Below are 24,893 nucleotides of genomic sequence, written 5' to 3' on the forward strand. Positions count from 1 at the left end.
TGACAAAACAGTTAAAATGCAAGAGTGCACAGAACTGGTTGTTCTGGCAGAGAAATACTGTGTGTCATGAGCGAGCTGGAGAGAGGACATAGCGCTGCTTATCTGCAGATCATCATCCAGCTGGAAACAGACCCAGGCGACGGAGTAAGAAGACGATTTAAGAACAGTTGCCTGCTTTGAACTTCGGAGTAGCGCTATCAAATTCCACCTTATCATCCTTGCAGCTTAAAGAAGTTGTGTTTTACCCCTCTCTGTCTCTCTCTCTGCCCTCGCCCAGGTGACGGCCCTCCCCGGTGACGGCCCTCCCGGTGACGGCCCTTCCCCGGTGACGGCCCTCCCCGGTGACGGCCCTCCCCGGTGACGGCCCTCCCCGGTGACGGCCCTCCCCGGTGACGGCTTACAGAAAAGACATATCGTAACAGTCAGAACCGCTCATGGCTGCAGCGCATCCTGACAAACAGCAGCAAAAAAAAAAAGACGTTGGGATTTACAACTCTGATAACCTTCCAGATTCCTTCAGCTGGTACCATACGCCAGGAAACTCCAGCAGAGCTATGCTTCATTAATCCCTATGGAACACAGCCAGTGATAAATAATGTCTCACGCCCCAATGAAAAATAAGGCAGTTATTACTAAACCATAAAGAATGGGATCCATATCATCGTTTCAAGTAGATAATAACAGTGAGGACACAATGTTTCAAGGATTAAATGGCACACTGGCAGACAGGAAGAGAATGACAGTGAGCAGTATATTTCTCCCCTCGTCAACATGCTATTGAAGCGGAACTCGTAATAAATAACGGCACTTTAGCGGCGCAAATAAAAGTTGTTTATATCAGTGCCATACCGCCGGCCATACAGAGTGGGTAGTTAGGCTATCAAATAGCGTTTAATACATAATAAACAAGGTAAATAATGATACAGTCCAGCCTTTGCATAGATGAACAGCTAGCTACGCTAGGCTAAGCATGAGACTGGCTCTGACAACAACCAGAGGTGAAGCGTGTGACCTGTTGCCCAGACAACAACCAGAGGTGAAGCGTGTGACCTGTTGCCCAGACAACAACCAGAGGTGAAGCATGTGACCTGTTGCCCAGACAACAACCAGAGGTGAAGCGTGTGACTTGTTGCCCAGACAAAACACCAGAGGTGAAGCGTGTGACTTGTTGCCCAGACAACAAACCACAGCACGAGCATGTTGTCATTTCTCAAGACTTCAAACCCCTCCAACAAAAATGGTAAAGATTTACACCCTACAGGTGTAAATACCTGGTTTGGTACCTCCCCACAGGTGGAGGGGATACTCTCTCTTTAGAGTGTGTGATACAGACATGTTTCCTCTTCCAGAGGCTCCTCGGCTTTCTCTGAGAGAAGTTGGGCAAAGATCACATGCGTTCCTATGGAGAGTAGGACATAAATTTAAGCTATGCTATAAATCAAATCTACATTTTCAGCTCCCCCCCTCACTCCCTCCTACTTTCACGTAGCCTGCTGTAATAACAATGTCACCAGGTTATGGCATGGTCGTCATTAGGGCTCTGGATCACATCCACGCTAATGATCTGGTATGCTGCACGCTTTAAAAGAACCATAAGAAAGAAGGGAAAGTATGACTCGTGTATTTAATGCTTTGCAGGTTAGGAGAAAGACCCAGTGCTGTGTTGGATGCACTGCCGCATACAGAGCAAAACATCTCGCCCATCGATTGTCCCTGCCAGATGTAACACCGGGTGTGCCAATAAAGTTAATACACTGAAACTCAGTGGCTGTGCCTTTCACAGCTCTAGACAGCTTGGTAGCTGAGCCAGACTTAGGACAATGCACTCCAGTTAAATCTATCTGGAGAGAAAGAGAGAGAGAGAGAGAGAGAGAGAGAGAGAGAGAGAGAGAAAAGGAGAGAAAAGGAGAGAAAAGGAGAGAGAGAGAGAGAGAGAGAGAGAGAGAGAGGAGACGAGAGAGAGAGAGGAGAGAGAGGGGGGAAAAGCGAATTCTATTTAGACATTGTTAGGCATGCCAGCTGGTCATTCCCTTCGCCAAAAAACTTGAATCCGATCTCACTCCAACTTCATTTCAAATGGCTTTCTCTTCTGTAAATGACAGTACAGTAATAATGTTTATGAGCTGGTCTTTAGCCAAGGCAGATTGACCTGACTCTCAGCCCACGTTTTAACATTTACGGGAAGAGCCACATATCACTATCAGAGCTGTTTTCCTAACCTATATATACATGGCATATGGTATCCAAATCCAATTCATATATTTGTTTCGCAGAGTGTACACACACATTCATTCCTGTGAAACCAAAAGCCCAAAAGTGGAGCACAGGGAGGTGGATTCTGGTCACTGGGAGTGTTTTGGAGAGAGAGGGGGGGGGGGAGAGGAGGAGAGAGAGAGGAGGGGGAGAGAGAGAGAGAGAGAGGAGGAGGGCGAGAAGAGAGGAGGGAGGGAGGGAGAGGGAGGGAGGGAGGGAGGGAGGAGGGAGGGAGGGAGGGAGGGAGGGAGGGAGGGAGGGAGGGAGGGAGGGAGGGAGGGAGGAGGGAGGGAGAGGGGGAGGGAGGGAGAGGGGAGGAGGGCGAGAGAGAGAGGGAGAGAGAGAGGGGTAGGGAGGGAGGGAGAAAGAGAGAGAGGGGGGGGGGAAGGGAGAGAGCGATGTGTCCGCGGCGCAGCCTTTCCTTATGAGGTTAAAAAGCGAACAACAAAATTTCAACGCAGCATCCATGGCCCTCTGCCCTGTTGGCTTTGGCTCCGCAGGTTCATCGAGTTTTCAAGCTGAGGATACATAGCGGAGCTCTGTGTCCGTAGAACCCAGTACAGGCGCCTTCAGGGAAGATCCAAGGTCATGGGCTTTACCATAGAGTACGTATAAATAGACTGTGGCTGCAGGAGGGGGAGGTCTCACAGCATATGACACAGCAGCCAGCTGACGGTCAACCACTTACAGACCAACGGAAGAAGAACTTCACGCAAGTACGATTTGAAAATAATCACTAATTTAACTTCGCTAACGAGAAAGTGGGTGTAATGAATCGTAAAACACAGAAGACTAAACACAATTAACACCTCCGTTCACAAGTGGAGAAAAGAAAAAAAAAAGAATTAAAAAAAAAATGGAATCAAGGCCATCTCTTCCATCATCACAACGTAAACACATTTTCAGAACCCAACTTGTATCTAACATTAATGAGGGTGCGACAGTGATATGCCACCAGAATATGCTAGCTGGTGTTCTAGCTTCTGGAAGCAGGAGGGAATGTGTAGGTCACACAGATGGAGAGATCCAGCTGGTGACAGTATTTGGGCGATGAGGAGAAACAGTCTAATTCTGCCTTCTGCACATACTTTAATAACTCTGCATATAGTTTGTGTGGGTGTCTGTGTTTGTGTGTGTGTAAGCGTTTGTGTGGGTGTGTGTGTGTAAGCGTTTGTGTGGCTGTGTGTGTGTAAGTGTGTGTTGGGGAAGGGGGGGGGGGGCGTAATTGGTAATGATGGGAAATCCCCAACAGGTTCCTTAAAAAAGGTTGTCAAAGAAATTGCTAACAGCTGCCAGCCACAGGAATGTAGAAGTGCTACGGCAGCACATTGTGATTGACATGAGGAAGTTACACCCACATTATAATAACATGGTTCTCTTTGGTGAAGTGCCAAACAGGTCACAGCCAATGTAGACACAGCAGAGCGATCGGATTGTTCTGAACGAAAACACTGAGCTTAGATAAACTATAATTATTTACCTTGTGGTCAGACTTTTCAAAATATATAACAGGAGCGGTAAATGATCCTCACTGTCCAATGTCAGTGTCTGAATAATGGATCACTTTACCAAAAATAATTTTGAGGGGATGATAAATCGCTAATGTTTCGTTTTCCAAAGGGAAGTCTACGTCTGGAACGTGAAACCCAGGATGGACGATGATTTTGGGACGGGTTCACTTGGGAGATGTAGTGACCAGACTGGCTAACAGGAAAATAGGGAAGAATAAAGAATAAACACCTTCTGTGGTGTTGGGGCTTGGCTGTAAGTGTATGTGTGTGTGTGTAAGGGGAGGGGGAGTGACACTACATCAACAGACCAACAGACGGTCATGGATCTTAGTCCGCATGGCCCAGCCACACCTGTTCTGGGTCCCAGGTGATTACACACTGTCTCTTCTGCAGGTGTGAACTCCATGTTTTCTCTAACCCCATTTACCATACCTGTGTTCCATTGCTCCACGAGCTCTTCTTCATCATTCCTTCCCCCCCAACCTAGACACCACATCCACCGCCGCCGTCTCCCCAGTCTCCCTCAGATGGTCGTGTCTCATCCCACACGGCCATCTTGGATCCTGAGCTCCTTGACGCAGACGCACGCTGCAGACCCAGGCACCCGGCGAGGTTAATTGCGTGGAGGCTCGATAGTTAGTGGAAGCTGTCAGGATAGACCCCGTCTCAGAATGAGGATTCTGTGGGCCATCGACTGTCTAGTCACTATCTGTCAATCAAAGTGACATATTTTTGGTTGGGGTGGAATGTGTCGTATCAAACGCCATCTACTGCTCTTTAAACACCGCTTAAAGGGATGGGGGAGGATTACATGTTGCAGTGTTTATAACCACCCCCCCTCCCCTTTCTTCCCAGGAGACACACAAAGCAGACAGTTCTAATAAACAGGGGTGTGAAATCTTACAGTGGCGGCGTATGCCAAGGCGACCGATGTGATCAATTATCGAGTGGCCGATTCTCTTTAATTAGGGGGTTTAAGTATTGAGCTGGCCCGGGCTGGAAGCTGAGAGACAGCGTGTAAACCAACCTCATCACACCGCAGTGATTCACCTCCCAGGAGCTCTGAACCCAGCTCTGTTTACACCATACATTTGTTTCTGTGGTAACATATCGAGTGGAGGAATGGCTCAGTGACAGATTTGGTTTTCTTTTTTTTTCCCCTCTCCTCCTTTTCACCTACTCTCTCTCTCTCTCTCTCTCTCTCTCTCTCTCTCTCTCTCTCTCTCTTTACTCTCTCCTCACTCTCTCTCTTTACTCTCTCTCTCTCTTTACTCTCTCTCTCTCTCTCTCTCTCCTCTCTCTCTGTCCTCTCTCTCTGTCCTCTCTCTCTCTCCTCTCTCTCTCTCCTCTCTCTCCTGTCCTCTCTCTCTCTCCGCTCCTCTATCTCACTACTCTCTCTCTCTTTCTTTTCTCTGCCTCCCACTCACTGCTGAAGAGGCTGTCACACTGGTTTGCCTTTTGTTGTGGTGAGTCTGGAGAGGAAGTACAACGTGTCCTAGTTAAAGCAGTGCCCCATCTGCCTGGCATAATTAGACAATTATGCTAGAAGGATCCGTCATTAATTCCTTTGTGGTGGGCATTTTCACACCACAAAAGGATCCTAGCTTTTTCTCTCTCTCTTTGCAGATTTCTGCCCACTTACCATGGGGAATGGTCATTGTGAGGAATCGACAACTATGGCATCTATGGATAAAGTGTTATTCTCCAGCAGATATTGAGTGGTTTCTCTCCGGGTAGTCAAAGGCCAAGGGGACTATCAGCTGATTTATAGTCATCAATGGAGGCAAGAAACCGGACAAAATCAATAAAAGCACTGTGATGCTTAGGTACTCAGAGAACAGCACCTGACCCACATGCATCTGACAAGCACAAGTAAAGAATAGGGTCCCTTGTTTGTTAAGATGCCAGATTCCGATTTTGGAAGTGTAACGACCACCACTGGCAAAACCAAAACAGAAAACACCAAACCCTCCGCACTGCCACGGTGTTCATCTGACATCACAAGTCTGTCTTACCTCAGTGGGACCCACACCAATTAGGAGCTGACTGACAGAGAGAGGAGGAGCTTGCTTATAAAAGAAAGAAAGTGATTGGCTTGTTCTTCCTCCCGCGGCATGAGTCGAACACAGAACACTACGGGAAAGATCTGAACGTGGAGATGAGCGACAAACATGCGCGGCACATGCACGAGGGAGGGCTGACACAGGCGTGACATCACACGGTACCTGTGATACAGATGTGATGACGACAAACCAGACCATGTGATCACTTTCGTCGCCGTTGAACGTTTGCTGTCGTGTAAAGAACAACCCCGTAGTGTATTCACAAGCCCACTAAATATCTCAGCTTGACAGAGGCATGTGGGAAGATGTCTTACAGTGGAACTCAAATCTGATTAAAGCTGTGATCTAATCAGCCATGAATTCATCTGCACAGACAAGCAGGCAAACAGGAAATCACCGCAGAGGATTCTGCACAATTATCAAAAATCTCACAGCGGTACATTAAAATTCTAATTAGGACATATTATCTTAATTGCTAAGGAGATGCAAATCAAAACAAGGTTAACACTGCTCCCTTAACATGCAAGAGAACATGTGGTGTGAGCCTCTTCAATATTCACTGAATCAGCTTGACTTGTTCGACGTGAGAGGAGGCAGCAACTCTGCCGGATAACAGAGTAAACATCTAATTGCTTTATCTTCTCTTATCCATTTTACATTTACATTTAGTCATTTAGCAGACGCTCTTATCCAGAGCGACTTACAGTAAGTACAGGGACATTCCCCCGAGGCAAGTAGGGTGAAGTGCCTTGCCCAAGGACACAACGTCAGTTGGCATGACCGGGAATTGAACTGGCAACCTTCGGATTACTAGCCCGATTCCCTCACCGCTCAGCCAACTGACAACTTACTTTTCTTCCGTGGATCCGAGCTGGGCAGTGGATCATCGACGGCCAACTCGTGGCGGGAGGAAAACATCAATGGTTTATGTACTCCAGACGCCAGTGCTTCCTCCAAAGAAAAGTTGTCAAGAAAAACTGTGTTTTTGCAGCATACCCCCCGTGGTACGCTGCAAATTGATGGCCATAAATTGTGTCTGACAGGTGCACACTGTAACTCTGCAGACATAAGACAGCAGTGTGACAGCCGGCACAAGGGGTAACAGTGACAGGAGAGGAGCATGTCATTGAACATGGATTTATGAAGACGCCTAGACTGAGGGGATGATCCATCAGTACAGTCATACAGCACTGAACGCCATCATGTCCCCAACACAACCCCCAGCTCCAATTGGCTGTGCCTTTTGAACGGCATAAAGTAGAGCATTACAGGAGTGCTAATGCTTTAAAGGATATGGGATCTGTGAGGTAACATGCCATTTGCTGCTGTTTTTTGTAGCTGGAGGAAGATGTGTTGCCACCCACAAAGACTATTTTCAATCCGGTAGTTGCCTAATTGGTGGAGTTCTGCTTTGATACAGCACTCCCGTTTCTCCGGAGGTCCTTACAGTAATTACAGAGTGTGGCAGCTTTAAACTCACACCAGCCATTTCCAAACATCAAAATCCTGACATGAAATAATAAACTATAGATAGTCTATGTTTTTAAAGAGAGATTTGGGAGTTTTTTCCTGTGAACTGGCTTGCAGAAAGTGGTCACCCACGTCCAGTGAAGTGAGTTTAACACGTTTACACACACACAGTCTTATTGGCTAGAAATGAATGCCTCTGGAGCTCCTAGAGTCTATACCAGGGTCTATACCAGGGTCGACAGCTCTGATCACTCCTGAGAAAGCAAAACCTGCTTGGGGATCGCTTTACAATTCTCAGGGGCTCGAATAACCCGCAGGTGAACTGATCCTGCTGGCTGATCTTCTGGTATTGGGTTAGGAACGTGTGAAGCGGCCTGTTGGGAACGAGCTCGTTGGATATCAACATCCTCACTTGATGTTGCTGTAGCCGAGCAGATTGTTTGACTTGATTAGTGTGTGCCCGGTGCGAGCCTCCCCATCCCCGAGCCCTGCAGACACGGGTGTCAGAGGGAAAAGGACTCTCCAAAGTCTCAAGGTGGAGCCCATTACCCTGAGTGAGAGCACTGTAAGTTAATAGGATTTGCTCCCGATCAAGAGACTGAGCTATTTCCTGGGGCTGTTACAGGCTGAAGCACAAAAATAAATGTTCCTTTATTCAACACTATTAAGCACCCCCCCCCTCTCTCTCCCCTCTCCTCCCACCCACCCACCAACCCACACCCCCCACCAGCACCTGACCCCACCCCTCCCCTCCTTCTCTTGTAGCGATGTCTGTTATTACACCAGGAGGTTGTGCTCTCTCTCTCTCGCGCTTTTTTCAAACATCCAGTAAAAGTAAAAGGTTGGCACTTTTTGTCTAAAGGAGCCATTTGTTCAGGTGAAAATTAGACTTGCACGGTAAGCAGTGCCTTGGCTGCGGTCGGACAGGGAGGGGATTTCAGATTAATCAAACGAACTATATAGCAGGAGGGTAATCATTGAAGAGTAAGTGCCAAGAGGCTTTGTGTAATGTATTCTTCTCCCCCTGAGGTAAAACCTTGTAGCAGGAAGGGGGGATAATAGAGTAAGGGGATCTGAATATAAAAATGTTTGCTGCTCTAACCCTTAACTCGGAGCTTAACCCTGGCCCCAGTCAGTAATTACGGAGTTAATTGCCAACTGATCTGAGGACTGGGGTCCATCCAGCTGCGGTGCAGATATCACTTAGGCTAAAGGACCTCCCTCGGAGGTGAGATGGATCACAGGCCATCTTCTACAAACTAATCGACATCAAGGACAATTAGCCTGTGCAGAGGTGACTCTCCTAGACTTCAGCCCTGTCACTGACGATTCTCACCATGACAATTCTCTTTGTGATATTTATTTATTTATCATTCTTTTTTTTAAAACCAAAACCCATAGCAATTCTCTTTTTGAGTTTGGCATAATAGCGGCACATCAGAGATGTGAGACAAAGCGTTTTTTGGGGGGGAAATGTCGATTCTCTCAGAAGAAACCGCCAGCCTCGGTTTGTCTTTGGGAGCGGCGAAACCTTGCGAGAGCATACAGCCGACTTGGATTTCTCCCCCCGCGTCCTGGCACAACTCACTCAAGAAATGTGAACGTCTTCAGTTGAGCTGAACAGTTAACTCCAGCCTGTGCTGCCATGAAAGCCGGTGGGAGAGTTTGGAATAATCTGGGCGATGTTAATGATGCAATTTATATGTGAGGGGACCGGTGTTTGGCAGGCTCTTTACGACTGAGCGAGCTGCACAACTCGGAGAGCTCCCAGCACCCCCTGCTAGATGGAGGGGGTGGAGGAGGAGAATGTCAGAGCTCATGTGAAAAAAGCAAGCAGACCCACCACTGATAAGAGCCATTACTATTAGTGTCTGTCTGTCACCTGCTGTGCGTCATCCAGCCTGCTTCTCCTACCGCCCCCCAACCACCCCCCCCTACCCCTCCCCATCCCTCCATCCCCATTTACCTGAGGCGCATCACTTCAAATTTGCACTTTCTCACCTACACATTTTTCCATCCTGTCACAGAAAGTCAGTTTGGTTGAAACCTGTGAGGCCAGCCTCAACGCTGAACCACTGTGTGTTTCTCAGCTCGCTACAGGTGAGAATGACTGAGATACCCAGAACCAGGCTGCAATTTCCTCTAAAAACATATGGCATCCATCCCCACAACAAGCCATATCATTTCAATTGGTGTAACAAAAAGATAGTTTCGAAACTATGGATAAAATGCTGTCCACAGTCCAATCATTCACTAGGGGCTATACTTGTGGGTTATAGTGAGGCGCAATGGGAAGTTCCAGAGCTCTTTAAACTTCTAACCTTGAGAGAAATGAACAGTAATTGCAGGCTGTTCTGTATTTTCTTAAAATCTTTTTCATCATAATATTTAAAGCTGTTTCTCTTAGTTGCTATGCAACACTTCAACCACAAGAGCAGGGGCATGTAGGGAATGTGCCAAATAAATACTACTGCCACAGTCCTTCTACAGATGGAGATACTAGAAGGGGCGCACACTAAATAATCACATGGAAATGTAGAGCGGTTGGAGAAAACACAATCACCCTTTCATTCATCAGTCGTTTGACCTATGTCAACTGATATTTCCAACCAATAGCCGGTGTAATGAAGCATTGTTTTCTGTCTGAATGGTTCTGATCCCAGTCCTCAGACATGGGGAACAGCGTGGTTCATTGTTTCAGCACATACTCAAGACTCTGCCCCTAACTGCGGAACAACATTTCGCATCAGGCATTCAGACTCTGTCCATTACAACCTCATCATGACGCGAGGACGCCGTCAGATACACACGCGCGGCTGTCGACTCTTTTTCCAATTCCTGTCAAGAGTTTGCCCAGAGCCTTGACAACTGTACACTATAAAGCCACCAAACCGGGGGACGAAAAGCATGCGGACCAATCGTGCCGTTTTCTTCCTTAGCCTAGAACCAAGGACTCGAAGCAAGGATGCGTTACGCAAGACATCACATTCAATTCCACTGCCGGCCTCTGAGCCAACATGATCCACGGAGTGTGCCTGCCTCCAGAGCCCTCAATGTTAATCAACATTCTTCCCAATGCATACTTATGAGTTACTCTACTCCCCGCGTCTTCCCCTTGGCTGCTTAAATTAAGTAGCAAATTTGACGGCAAATTAACTTCAACAGCCATGGTAATATGTCACCTATACAACGAGATGCGATGTTTCTCAACACACAGACGCAGAAACCGGAGCAACAGAGTGTGAAATGAAATCAAACGATTTATTTTCATGCGGGAGTTGAAATTCAAGAAAACACAAGAAAAGGAAAGACACGGAACAGGGCCATCAGCTGTTGCACAAATCCCTCTGATAAGAGAGACTTGGATAATCACCCAGACAACCTTTCCAATCGTGATCACAGAGACTTAGATTAAACACACACTGGTAATAACTGGAACACACAGACACAAAGTGGTTGGAATGGGGAGAGGATCACTCGTTCAGATGGTGTGATGGGACCCATCGAGATCTCTTCACTTCATCACTGAGTAAATGGCGAAGGCAGATGCGACTTCCCAGCTGCCTCGTGGCGGGTGACATTGAAGCCCACGCATGAGCACATCGCTCATCAAAGTGAATGAGGCGTCGCTTGTGCTTCCGCCGGTTGTGCGGAGGGGAGAAAACAATCGAGGCCTCCGCAAAAAACGCACACCTGGAACGTCGAGGCGAGGTGAGGAGGTGGGGACGAGAGGGAATCCATTTGGTGAGTCCTCTCGTCTCTCGCACGGCTTAATGGACTGTGACCCTCGGTTGCTGGGAGAACGGGGATGAATAGGCTAAGCTCGGGTGTGTCGTAGCAAAAGGAGAAGACATACAACAAAAGTGCTTGGCATTGGTGCTAATGGCAGAGCTGCAATTAACCTGTCTTAAAACAAACAAGAGCCTTTGCTTTAACAACAGAGGTGTGCTTGAGAGGGCTGGTTTCAGAAACAAAAAAAGGCTCACCAGGGGTTGGGTTTTAATCAGTCATTAGCATGCTCATTTCAGCACAGCTTCACAGGGATATACACAACCTCCTCATAACACACACACACACACATTATACACTGTGATCATGAAATCAAAGCTCTTCAAAAACTAAAGAACAATTTCCAATTGAAGGGCTTAAACACCCCTACAATCTTCCTGGGAGGTAAGAGATATGTGCTTGAACGTGAAACATAGAGAAAGGGGATTATGGATCAGATTTAAGCAATAAACAGGAAGGTAAACCTCCGACCCCCTTCTCTCCTTCTGTTACATACACGTCAGGACATCCTCCTGAAACCTCAGCCACATACTCCGGCACAAAACGCCTCTTTCTGCCTTTTTCCCTCTCCTAAGTAGGAACAGACCCGGGGCATTTCTTGATTCAGACCTTTCGAATGGAGGCCAGTTGCGTTTCTTTATTTATTTAACAGAACGAGCTGTAAAGCCAAACATGAGGTCATGGAATATCTTCACCCCCAGGAATAAGGCTGTGCCTACAATAAGACATCAAACCCAGTTTAAGTATCCCTACAAAATATGAGCTGGTGAGGACCTTTTCTCAAGTCAAGTAGAGCTGAGGGATTTTTCTGGCTTTTTTTCCCCTTATTCTTTTTCCCCCTGTTCTAAATAGAACTTTCAACAGTACCGTGCACATGCGCTTCCAATTAAGAGTTCTGAGCTTCCATTCCAAGCTAGGCCCCACTCACCCCTTCCACAATCGACAACGTCTGAGGAAATGTTAAACAGGCATCATAACCATAACAAGAGACTCCAGATTTATTAAAAAAGCTTCAATCTTATAAACAACAATTCGAAGACTCGAGTGAATTGATGATGTAATTTAACTCCGCGATTTCAAACCATGTAGGAAAATGTCGTTAATCACACTTTCCGGTCATGTCTACACTTAGCATACATAAACATGCAGGCTTGTACTTCTCCTACGGCCGCTGAAATAAATTGGGGGGGGACCCCTATAGCGGAAAATAAATTGATGTCAATAGAGTTGATATGTGAGAATCTTAATGAAAACATCCAGTTTACAAGAAACATTCCCTTTGCATTTGTAATACAATCCAGCTCCCAGGTAGCGCAGGAACTCCTGTGAGGTTGGCTTTGCTCGCAGACTTCAATCTTTGGGCCCGCCTAAGGACCTGTTTGGCAGACTTTGATGTTGGGTCTAAATGAATTGACTGGGCTTCCTGATACAGCCCCCTGCTTTCTCCCTGCCAATAACCCCCACCGACTCTGTCACCTGTGATAAACACCATGCGCGCTCTGTGCGTGTAAATCTTGGAGCACGTGCAACCAAAGACTACTATTTTCCCCCCACTGTTGTATAACGAGTGAGAAATATGATTGTTGTTTGCCCCAACCCCCATCTGTGCAGCAGCCTTTGATGTAGCCGTGGCTGCGTGTGGAAGAGTGAAGCGTGCTGGTGTTTGTAACTTTTCAGCTCTGCACATCGCAATGAGTGCTCCAATAGGGGAACCTTTGTGTAAGATGCCTCTTCAGGACATAGTGTTGCAGCTTAAGAAAAGGCAACTATACAACACCCCCTACTCTCTCCTCTCCCTCCTCCCTCCCTCATATCTCTCCTCCTCTCTCCTCCCTCCCTCATATCTCTCCTCCTCTCTCCTCTCCCCCCCTCCCTCCCTCCTCTCTCCTCCTCCCTCCCCCTCCCTCTCCCCTCCCTCCCTCCTCTCTCCCCCTCCCCCCCCCCCTCTCTCCCCCCCCCCCTCCACGTTCCTGAGGAACAGCAGCAGAGGCAGCGCTGCACATGAGCTCACGACTTCCCCAGCTGCCAGTGGAGTGACCTAACGAGATACGCGAGATGTGAGGTGACACAGATCGACGAGTCCTGGCGCACGAGTATGGAAGTAAACAAATGCTGTGGAGCGTATGCCATGGCACTGGAGGAGATGCGTCACACTGTGCGCTTCTGGGGCAGGAGAGGGTGGAGCAGGTGGAGCAGGGTTAGGAGATGGGCGGGGCCTGGACGTGTCCTACCTCTGGTCGGTACTGCCAACTTAGCAAACCACAAACCTTACGGTGAACGATCTGGGCGATCTCGAACACGTGGAGAGATGAGCGATAGAACAACACTGATCTGGCCAAGCTTCGGTCCGGTCATCTGAGCTTCACCCCAATCCCATTAGCATTGACTGGGCGCCCCCGACAAGGCTGAGGTATTCCTTGACGACACGGCCGTCTAAACTCGGATGAAACAGGAATATTTAACCTGTTACGGGCTCAAATGAAGCGGTTGTGTTTGGTGGGGAAGGGTTTCTTCTCCTAGCGACGAGGATGCATTGATCCTCCCACACCGCGGGGGTTTCCTCAGTGTGCACCACGCCTCCAGAGCTCAGGCTCTGAACATGTCTCTCTTCCAGCAGTGCCGGTGCTCCTGAGCAAAGCTGCCCTGGATCGAGCATCTCGTTTAGTCGGCAGGGCCCTTTGATGTGGATTCAGTGCTGCAGTGCATATCATCGTGTTTGAAGGTTCAGCAGCCACAATACAGCACAGTTTGAAGTTTCACATATTGCAGGTGCTACAATGTGATAATCTGGGAACCAGTTATGCATTATACATTTTTCTTAAAAGAACACCATCACCTGAAATTTAGGACATGGAAAAGGCATCGCTTCAAGATATATTGACAGGAGATAAGTTGGCGACGTATGTGCCAGATGAATAAAAAAGATACCCCCCGTTTGTTGCATTTCAGAAGCAACTTCTCTGCATCTTCACTCTGAAGGGGATGAAACAGCCAAACAGCCACTGCAGAATTCAGTTTGACTCTGGTCTGCGTGCTCACCAGATCGATTCTCTGCTTTTAACCGGGCGGAGAGGGTGTAAATGCTACGTCTTCAGAATGGGTAGTGAGTGGTGGAATTCTGCAACTCTATCGGGTCTCCCAGGGGAGTGGAAACACGGCCCTAGGCGTTTCCCCTCAATGTCTTCTTAAATAAAACATTAAAACTCCTTGTCAAGGTCTATGTCTTAACTGCAGAAATGGACCAAACAGAATATATGGTTTCAACTAACTACAAGATGGTGGAAATAATCTTTGTTAGGCTTGCAATTTCCAAGGCTGTAATGGAGTCAAACCCGCACTCAAGTGGGCTGAACCAACCCAGCACGTTTTCAAAACACATCTGCATTAATCGCATCAGGCTTGACAGTACCAAAAACAGCACAGCTAAAAGAATAAAAACCTAGTTGGCAGTTTGTGTCTTTCTGCTTGTCTGAGAAGTACTCTTTGGAGAGTGAGTTTTATGTAAATGCTTCTGATCTTCATAATTAAAGAGTGTTTGCACGGAGGTGCACAGCACTGCGTCTCTTTGAAAGGGATGTTTACTGTCTCTAAAGCATGAAGAAGCTGGCTGCCTGAGGGCCTTCCTTCCTGTCTCCCCTCCTGCCTCCCCTCCTGCCTCCCCTCCATCTCTCACTCCCTCTTACTAGCTCAGTGTCTGTCTCCCTTTGACATGCATGCACACACACACACACACTGTGCGCACACACACACACTGTGCAGACACACTGTGCACAAACACACAGACACACACACACACGGACAACAGAACACACGCGAGGAAATGGCTGCTCTTTCACAAGCATCAGCCTGACAATTTGCTACGACAGCCATCCCTCTTTGGAAGCTGCTACCCCCCCCCCCCCCCCTCACCACCACCACTCACCCCCCTGCCTGCTTTTCCTTTGTTTATTGGGAACAGAACAAAGTCTTATCAACAACTCATCACTGTACTTTATTTATTTGTACATTTTATTTACTGATTGCAAACAGAATGGAAAAATAAGACTGAGTAATTACTGTGAGTTTAGACAGCTATTTTAGATTTTGGGCCAATCCCCAGTTTGGTTTTGAAGCTTCAATCGGTGGAACAGCCAGGCAGGATATCAGCTTTGTTCGATGTAATTTGTTGTGACATGTTAATTGCGTCTACTTGTAATTCTTCCTAATTGATGTTTGATATGTCTCTGGAAATTAGGCCAACTAGATAACATTGCAAATATTATGAATCCCCCCCTCCTCCTAATTTCATTTCCATGACAGGTTGGATGAATCTGCGCTGCCTAAAATGTTCAAATTAGCTATGAATCTAGGCTCTATATTCTCAGGACTGGCTGACAAACCTACGGCTACAGGCACACTGCAGTATGGTGGAAGCACCCCAGCAACACCGGGGATGGTCGGAGGGAGACTAACCTGGGCAATTTTCACAGAATTCTGGGTGGAGCCACCGGCATGGTATTCAACTTTGCTCTTCTTGACTATTTCTTCAAACCTGAAATACACAAGGTTAGTGTGAGGTGCTTTATGGGAGGGAAATATTCAAGGTTAACCACATGCCACAGGGTTTGTAAACAGGAAACTAAAGACCAGGGGGGTATTCCAGAAAGCAGGTTATGTGACATACCCGGGTAAGTTAACTCCCCAGCTGACAACCAGCGTTGTAGCAACGTTGCCAGTAGGTTGCTGCAACATTGTGAATCAGCTGGTGGGTTAACTTACCCGGTTATGTTGCATAACCTGCTTTCTGGAATACCCCCCAGACCTTTTATCCAACTGGCTCCCCTTGTAACAGGGACTAACAAGAATGGCTCTTTCTATCTTCAGTACAATTCATATTAAAAGGACTATTCTTTACTATAAGATGGTTCTGAACTACTATGAGTTTATCAGAGGCCTCGGGGGAAAGAAACACTCATAGAGGCAAGGATGAAGAGAAGTTGTAAAGTACAGAATATGGGAAAATTATGTTTATGAGACCTTCATAAGGCTGATGTCAACACGCTCAGAGACCTCCCCAGAAAGGTTTGTTTGGGCTTTTGTGTTTATGAAGAACAATAAATGAGGTCATACTTAATTGGCATTTAACAAGATCTGCAGAAAAGATTCTGATACTGTTTAATAAGGAGACAGTCTGGTGGGTGGGTTTGGAATCACTAGTGTTGAGGCTTAAAGTCATTTCATTTTTCTAACCATCTCTTTGGGAGTTTGCTGGGCAGCAGGCTGATGGCATATCTACATTCTACAGCCGTGTTTTATGGCTAGTTAAGTGGTTGGGAGTGTATTAAAAACGTGCATAATAAACTTGAGAGAGGGATACTTTTTCACAATGTTTAAACTCTGACATCCCAGGTGAAAGTGGTTAAGGAAAACATAAACTTGAGTCAAAAACAAATACCAAGGAAATGCTGGATTTTGTTAAACCAGATACTTTACCGCAAAATGTTGGACAGAGGCACTTAAATGTCTGCTTGATAAAAGAAAAAGAAAAGTTCTCCACATCTGCATGTAGTTAGCTATATAAAGGCAAGATGAGAAGCAAAAGTAATTTAGAGCTTGACATCAGCTTGATAAAATGCCAGAATTGTAATGAAATCAAGACATTTGGTACCTCATTGGACACAACGCTTTATTGTTTTATGGCATTCTAAAACCCTGGAGATGTTTCTGTCTCAAGCGTGCATTTTCCTCTCGTGCATTTCGGGAGAGAACCTGTGTTCACACCAAACACACCACGCTTAGCCACCTTAACGCAGCGGCGTGGAAAGCCGAGAAATTAAGAGAGAGGAACGGGGGGGGGGGGGGGGGGGTTAGGAGGGAGTTCACAATCGCAAACCACTGAATTACCCTTCAGTTTATTATACTTATTAACATGATTACTGTATTTTACCTTATCTTAAATTGAAACATAATCTCCAGTCTATAAAAGTCATATTAAATACATGCACATTTGGGGCCAAGATTGGTGCCGAACGTAAAGGGTACCTCGACGAAAAGAATAAGACTTGATTGGGTCTGCCGAGAGCATGATTTGAGTTGATTTCCTGGATGGTTGGCGTGTCCAGCGTCTCCCAGGGGGCAGCAGAGATGTGACCCCCAAGCAGAGGAGAGATGAACCTAACTACAGTCGAGATGACGTGACACATTTAGAGGGCCTTGGCTTTTTCTTCTTCTACACTGTAAATTGAAAATCACCGATTTGAAAGTGTATTTACACCTGGGGAAATTCTGATGACATGGTAAATGGCTCAAGGTATACCACACCATTCCCTACTGGTTAAATGTGTGATTTCACCTTAAATTAACTGAATCAGAGGAGGCAGACTGGAAATGGTGACAATAATCCTTATGGGCCTGGTAATGTACAAAGCATCCTACAAATACGAAGCAATACCTTTCACTTCAAGGGAGTTACACTCTTCCAAGAATTTGTTTGGGGTCAAAGGTTCCAAATTCTATACATTTGTACTCCGCTGCCTTGACATGGTAAGAGGCCAACGGCAAATAAACCATGACAAATGCTACTGTGTAACTGTGGCCGACCACCATGATTGTCTCCGAGGTAAAGTATAATCTAACAAGGTACGACAGTATCTGTATGCAAACAAATGCTTCAATACACACCGATTTATGTTAGCCAGAGGTGTGATTCAACCTCTCTGAGTTTAACGAGGCATGTCTAGCTTTCCAAGAAGTGTGAAAGTAACCATTTCTTCTTCAAAGAAAGTCTGCATATCCTGTCTCTAGGCAAAGAAGTCTACCCAAGGCAGCATTTCTTCCCCCCCCCCCCCCCCCCAAAAAAAAAAAAAAAAACCTTTCCATGCTAGTGGAAAATATGCTAAGCTGGAAAAAAAACCTTCCTGAGACACCTGTTATGACTCATTGACAAAGGAAGAATTTGAGCACTGTGGGTGTTTATAACATGAAGGCAGCCAAGGGACTCAAGAACCCATTTCATATAGACACACAGCTTCTGAGGGTTTCAGGGTTTTTTTTTTCCCAGAAGAAGTATTTGCTCCACCTTTCAGTGCAGACAGCATGGGGCCTTGCTCTCAGGCCTCCCAAATCCCATCCCAAAAGGACCAGCTGCCTGGAGACCTTTACACCCTCAAACATCATGTGATCCCATAGTAGTGACACCGTAAACGGGCCCCTCAGCCATTTAGGGTGAGAAAAACCCTTTCCATCTACTGCAGTCTGCTGAGCTCACAATGGGATTTCTGGAAAAAGAAATTGGATTTCGACAGAATGTCCTAGGCTATGGGCAACACGTTTCAGGACTGACCACAGAAGAAACTATTTCAGCCATGCCACACATTCCTGCCATGTAAGGACCCACACTGTTGCATAACATGGTGTTTTCGAAGAGAGATTGCCCCTAACACGACATTCAAATATCACTTGAGTGTAAGCCAGAGGCAGATATTTTTCCACTTTGATACCTTGCAATTTATGACTAAGGGTGGCACTTATTAATTCAGAATGAATCGAATCAAATTTAAAAGAGAGTTTAGTGAATGTGATACTTGTGTTCCGATGATACAGCGTCATCCATCCAACTCCAGAGCCTGCTCCATCTGAAGCCCAACTCAAACGGTCTGGGTACAACACGACTCAGGAACATCTCATTGTTTACATTCCACGGATAAGAGCCCCCACCATTCCCCATCAGGGGAAATATGAGAGCTTCCAAAGCACTATGAGTGCTCTCTCCTCTGAATGACTCACAAGTTCCTCATCCCCCCCCTTCCCCTTCCCCTCCCCCCCCCCCCTCATCCTCTTCCCCCCCAAAAAATAAATAAATAAAAAAGAACCGTCGAGTAGATTATTTACATGAGGCAATAATTCAAGATTTGCTCTTCTAAGTCTCTTACACGGAGGGCAAGACGAGCCCATTTACCCAATCCCTCTTCATTCCCCTTTGATGTTAGCCTATCTCAATAAGACCGGATGAGTGCCCTAAAATCCCCATCGAGTGATTTCACAGGAAGAACAAGTCTCGGTTAATCAATGGCTAGATTGGATCTGGATCCTCGGGTGCTGGTCTGCCTGAAAAGTCCTCCCAAGTGTTTGAGTGCACACCGGGGTAATTCATTGCTAATGATCGCCTCGGCACCCACTCTCCTCCTAGCCGCTCGGCCCTATTTAATTGCCTCGTTCACGTTTAAACAGCTTACAAATCACAAGGACAGGCAGGGAAACATGATCAAACGGCCCCATCGCCCAATCAGGGGCGGGCAGGGGAAGGGACGGGCGGGGCCTTCTCCTCTGCTCCCCTCGGGGGTTAGGGGAGGTGGGGGCACAGTAACAGTAAATTATCTCGGCTCCGTCTACAGGAGGCAAGTACATGGGAACAGCCAGCTCCATCACACACACACACACACACACACACACACACACACACACACACACACACACACACACACACACACACACACACACACACACACACACACACACACACACACACACACACACACACACACACACACGGTAGGGGTCCAGAACAGTTAAAAGCCTCGGGTAATCCCTGTTTCAACAAAGGCATCTGCTGTGGGGAAGCGTTCTAGAACAATCCGGTTCCACAGTCTGGGCGAGCATCCCTCTACGCCGGCCCTACTTCCGGAGACAGAGAGACAGAACTCAGGCTTGATGCACAGTAATTGTTTCCATAGGTCATGCAGGGGGGAAAACAGCTCCAGGATGTGATGAAAAGAGAACACGTGGGTGAGGAATATAGTTGTTTTCCCCCCCTCCCAATTAAATTGTTTGTCAAACCCTTCACAAAGGGTTACGCGGTTTATCTGTTTAAAATCAATACGCCCGTCTCAGTGTGAAAGCTTGTCCCAACACAAGACGGGCCCATTAATTATTCTGTTGGGTGTGCTATCGCGGGGGCTGCTCAAGGTTGAGCCTTATCTTTTCTTATTTCAATCAATAATTATCCTCTCCCTCTCTCCCCTTCAGAAATAGATGTGCTTTTCATTCAGTGCCTACAGTGCCTCACTGTGTAGCAACCGATGATGAAGGCAGAATGAATGGAACGTGTGTATCGGGGGTGGGGGGCATTAGGGCAGCATGTGAAAGAATGAGGTGTGTTAAGTGCGAGGCACCAAAGACTAATGATATAGACCCAACAGGCAGCCTTGTTCCTGTCATCCGACATGTTCCAAACCCTGGCCTGGAGTGATGACAGCTGGGATTTACACTACAGCATTATGATATGATCTGCCAGGTATCTCAATCTATTTAGTATGAATGTGCTATTCATCTCCATTGCATTAAATCATGTAACTCCCACAGAACACCCCAGTCTGTAGACACGCTGAGCCTTCCCACAACATTATAGACAAGATGCCCATTAAAGTGTGCAATTACATGGCCGTAATAGCTGAATAATTGCATTAGAATGTAGAAACAACAAATGCAGAGCCCCCCTAATATTCTGCCCATCCGGCAGCCCATTTGCTGGCGTTAATAGGACTGGCGTTGTCCTTAATTAAGCTCCACTCGAGGATTAGGGGGGGAAATTTGGTCATGGAGGATGAGTTCATATTATTTCCTCTGAAACGTCACAGGTTTTTGGCGCTGCAGAGTGAGGCGTTGTTGTCATGCTGTAGGGAGCGGATGCAGGGGGAGAGAGAGACAGGGAGAGGGAGTGTGGAGAGAGGGAGAGAGAGGGACTGTAGAGAGAGGGAGAGAGAAAGGGAGAGGGGAGTGTGGAGAGAGAGCGGGAAGGAGGGAGTGTGGAGAGAGAGGGAGTGTAGAGAGAGGGAGAGGGAGATAGAAAGGGAGAGGGGAATGTGGAGAAAGAGAGAGACAGAGAGAGAGAGCGGGAAGGAGGGAGTGTGGAGAGAGAGAGCGGGAGGGAGTGTGGAGAGATAGAGAGACAGAGAGAGAGAGCGGGAGGGAGTGTGGAGAGAGAGAGACAGAGAGAGAGAGCGGGAGGGAGGGTGGAGAGAGAGAGACAGAGAGAGAGAGCGGGAGGGAGGGAGTGTGGAGAGAGAGAGACAGAGAGAGCGGGAGGGAGTGTGGAGAGAGAGAGACAGAGAGCGGGAGTGAGGGAGTGTGGAGAGAGAGAGACAGAGAGAGCAGGAGGGAGGGAGTGTGGAGAGAGAGAGAGAGAGAGCAGGAGGGAGGGAGTGTGGAGAGAGAGAGAGAGACAGAGAGAGAGAGCAGGAGGGAGTGTGGAGAGAGAGAGAGACAGAGAGAGAGAGCAGGAGGGAGTGTGGAGAGAGAGAAACAGAGAGACGGTGGCTGCTTGTCTTCTCCAGAGGATTGAGATTTGAAGCCCGGGCACAAAGCCTTTGAGACCCTTCCCTCATCTCTGAGGTTGATACCAGGATCTTGGTGATTCACAATGCTCCGTGTGAATAATTCCACCTGCGCCCCCTCCTGCTGTGCACACCATATGGCCCAGTGTGAACTTTAGACACACAGAGAGTGCTGCTCACCAGTCAGGACTCCCACTACTAACCCCTAGGTGTGGAGAAATGATGGCCAGATAATACCCAGCCTACACCTGTGAGGATGTGAACCACACCATCTCCCTTGAGAGTGTGTGTGTGTGTGTGTGTGTGGCAGGAAGGTGGGGGAGGTTAATGCTGACTAAAAATAGCGGCGAGCATGCTTTCTGAACATGCTGTTCGTGGAGGGAAGAGACGCCCACATTTTAATTATAAAACATGTAAAAAAAAATAAACGCCCACACGTATTGAAATGTGGATTATGTTTTGTTACAACCTGCTTGACTTGGATGTTTCCTCCTGGCGCCCCCTGCTGGTAGTGGGTGTCAATAAGCGGGCGGCACTGGGGCGCAACTACAGGCTTAATTGAGATTGCATCAGCCATCTCTGATGATACAGCATGCCTGGGACATCGCACTCACACAGTGTGTTTGGTTTTTATTAAGTGTTTTTCTTTTTTATTATTATTAAAAGTTACCGACGCAAAAACACAGAAGGAAAATGGGATACTTGAAATTAATGTGAAACCCAACAAATGTCGTCACGTGGGTTTTTTCTTTTTTTTTTTTTTTCTAAAAAGGCACATTAGGCACATTTCAGAAATCTGTGTGGCTATTCGGTCTATGTAAAAGCACACAATATTTTTGGGGGGCGTCTCAATTAGCATGGGAGAGTTAGCAATCCTCTCTCTCTCTCTCTCTCTCTCTCTCTCTCTCTCTCTCTCTCTCTCTCTCTGACTGAGGTCACTGATGGATGTGGGTCGATGACCTTTGCCCTCAGTGGAAAGAGAGGCGGATGTGTTGACCCTAATGGGCTGGTGGAGGTGAACCGTGGTGCTGTGGAGCAGCACTCAGCCTCCGCAACACACCCAGCAAGCTGGGGTGGAAGTGACGGAGGGGGGTGGAGCTGCAGTGTGTCCACACGTTCAGTCAAGCATGAGTGCATCTAGTGAAGTGGGGCGATGGAAAGCACATGCAGCCCAGCACACACACACACACACACACACACACACACAGTATGTACACACAACAGCACGCACGCACACACAAACTGCTCCTGTGCGCTCTCTCTCCCTGGGGGGGGGGTATCCAACGCTCACAATTCCCCTTGTTATAATTTTTTTTTAAGACAATACAGGCTGGGGAGGGAGGGGTAGAATGAGGGAGGGGAGTCAAGTGTGTTTTACAGAGCTGCATCTATCACACAGACCCAGGAGCCAGTGTTTAGCATGTACTCATTGAGAGGGGAGCCTTTGTTGTTTTCCTCCCAGTAAGCAGATTGAGCTGCACAGACAGCAGGGTCTGTGTGAGATGCACACAGACAGCAGGGTGTGTGTGTGGCAGAGGCACCTCCACTGATCTCCTGTGTCGTGTGATGATGTGTGTGTGATGTGTGTCTCAATCCACCACTGATCCCCTGACTCAGACCCATTGGTGATGTGAGCCCCCCATCACCCCCCCTTCCTCTGCCCTCCCCCCTTACCCCCTCACATCGTTCCCAACTCCCCCCCACAATCAGTCCCCCACCACCCCCCCCATTGCTCCCCTATACCCCCCCATCCCTCACTCCCTGTACACCCCCCCAAACCCCCCCTTTACTTGCTTTCCCATCCTGAATGCTAATATCAGGCAGCAACACTGCACTCATGAATTATTCATGCAGCGACGGGTCACACGACATAATGAGCAGTTTACGCTCGTTCAGGATGCGATTGTGACGCCGCTAATCTACATTTAGCAGAGAGAGAGACACAGGGACAGTGACAGAGGCAGGGAGAAGGGAGCCCTGATGAACTTAATTGCTGCGAGCAGACATCCTCTGAACAAGCCTGTGCCATAATCCTGAGATGAGATGGTAAACAATTCATTAGGATTGGACGGTCCCGTCACAGTCCTGAGGTCTGAGCGGGCCTCGCGATGAGGAGCGAGAGAGCTCCGTTTCTGATTGGTTAAGATGACGGAGCCTGACAGGCTGTGATCAGCTGAAATGTATTTATGATCAAAACCTCCTGTTTCTCACAGAGACATGAAGCTGTCAACCTGTCAGAACGTTGTTCTAGATCAAGGATGAAGACATGAGGTTGCCCCCTGCAGGACAGAAAAGGCACGTGTATCTGGAGATGTGTCTAAAGCAGCCATTAAAACAGAAAACGACGCCAAAATAAAACACCGGCCAACTAAACGGTCGTCATGAAGAAGTGTCAGGGCCACATTTATTTATTTCTTGCATTGTACTTTGGGTGTTAGTGAAAAGTGCAATGCACGACTATGCTTGAGATCATCCTAATCATTACAGATAGGACCAAATCATAGACCATTGGCCACTGTGGTTCCACAACTAGACTATGTCTGAAAATCACAAGGCGTTCACATCCTCAAAACATGGCAAAGACGGTTTTATTCCCACAATGTCATCTGAAGCGCAATGGCGGCTGTCCGCCACATGATGGCGATCTTGACCAACAAATCCACAGCTGATCGTTAACTCACAATGTGTTTATCTAACCGTGTCCTTAACAAAGCATTAAAAAAACCTAAAACATTACAAACTCAAATCTTCTTAAATCTGGATATCATTCGTAGAGATGACAGTTCATGTCTTGAAACCACAAACTTTGTGCCATGTCAAGGCAACTTCTGAAACTTCAGCTAGGAAACCCCAGCTCTGCAGCCTAATGCTGCAGGAACACATGCAGAGGAGGAAGTGTGGTTGAGCTGTGGGGAAACACCGCTCTCCTCCACCGCTCTCCTCCACAGTGCACCGCACAGTGTGGATACAAGCCTCAGCTAAATGAAGACATGAAACGAGTTTATGAAGTTCCCCGCTACAGTCCAAATCCTGTATATGTTTTCACAGTGAAACTAAATGAGGCATTGGGACTTGAAACAAGTGCTCCTGTGTACAGCTGCATTATTTCTCACTGAAGGTGAGATCCCCAGTTTGGAGGGACAGGACCATCCAGTGACCTGGTCATCCAGTGACCTGGTCATCCAGTGACCTGGTCAGACAGTGACCAGTGACCTGGTCATCCAGTGACCTGGTCAGACAGTGACCTGGTCATCCAGTGACCTGGTCCATCCAGTGACCTGGTCAGACAGTGACCTGGTCCAGACAGTGACCTGGTCCAGACAGTGACCTGGTCATCCAGTGACCTGGTCCAGATAGTGACCTGGTCCAGACAGTGACCTGGTCATCCAGTGACCTGGTCATCCAGTGACCTGGTCCAGACAGTGACCTGGCCAGACAGGAAGGTTCATGGATCATATAGCCCAGCACATCCATTTATCAGATCACCACAGGATTAG

At 47.5% G+C, this 24,893-nt stretch overlaps 1 protein-coding gene across 1 annotated transcript in view; it reads right to left on the reverse strand.

Annotated features, from left to right (window-relative positions):
• Positions 1 to 24,893, reverse strand: part of adkb (adenosine kinase b) — an 81,601-nt gene that overhangs the window by 52,671 nt on the left and 4,037 nt on the right. Inside the window, 1 exon segment of the mRNA XM_067245264.1 lies at positions 15,539 to 15,617. Within this exon segment, the coding sequence (XP_067101365.1) occupies positions 15,539 to 15,617 (79 nt within the window).

This window comes from Osmerus mordax, chromosome 10, assembly GCF_038355195.1.
Source record: "Osmerus mordax isolate fOsmMor3 chromosome 10, fOsmMor3.pri, whole genome shotgun sequence".
Taxonomy (NCBI): Eukaryota; Metazoa; Chordata; class Actinopteri; order Osmeriformes; family Osmeridae; genus Osmerus; species Osmerus mordax.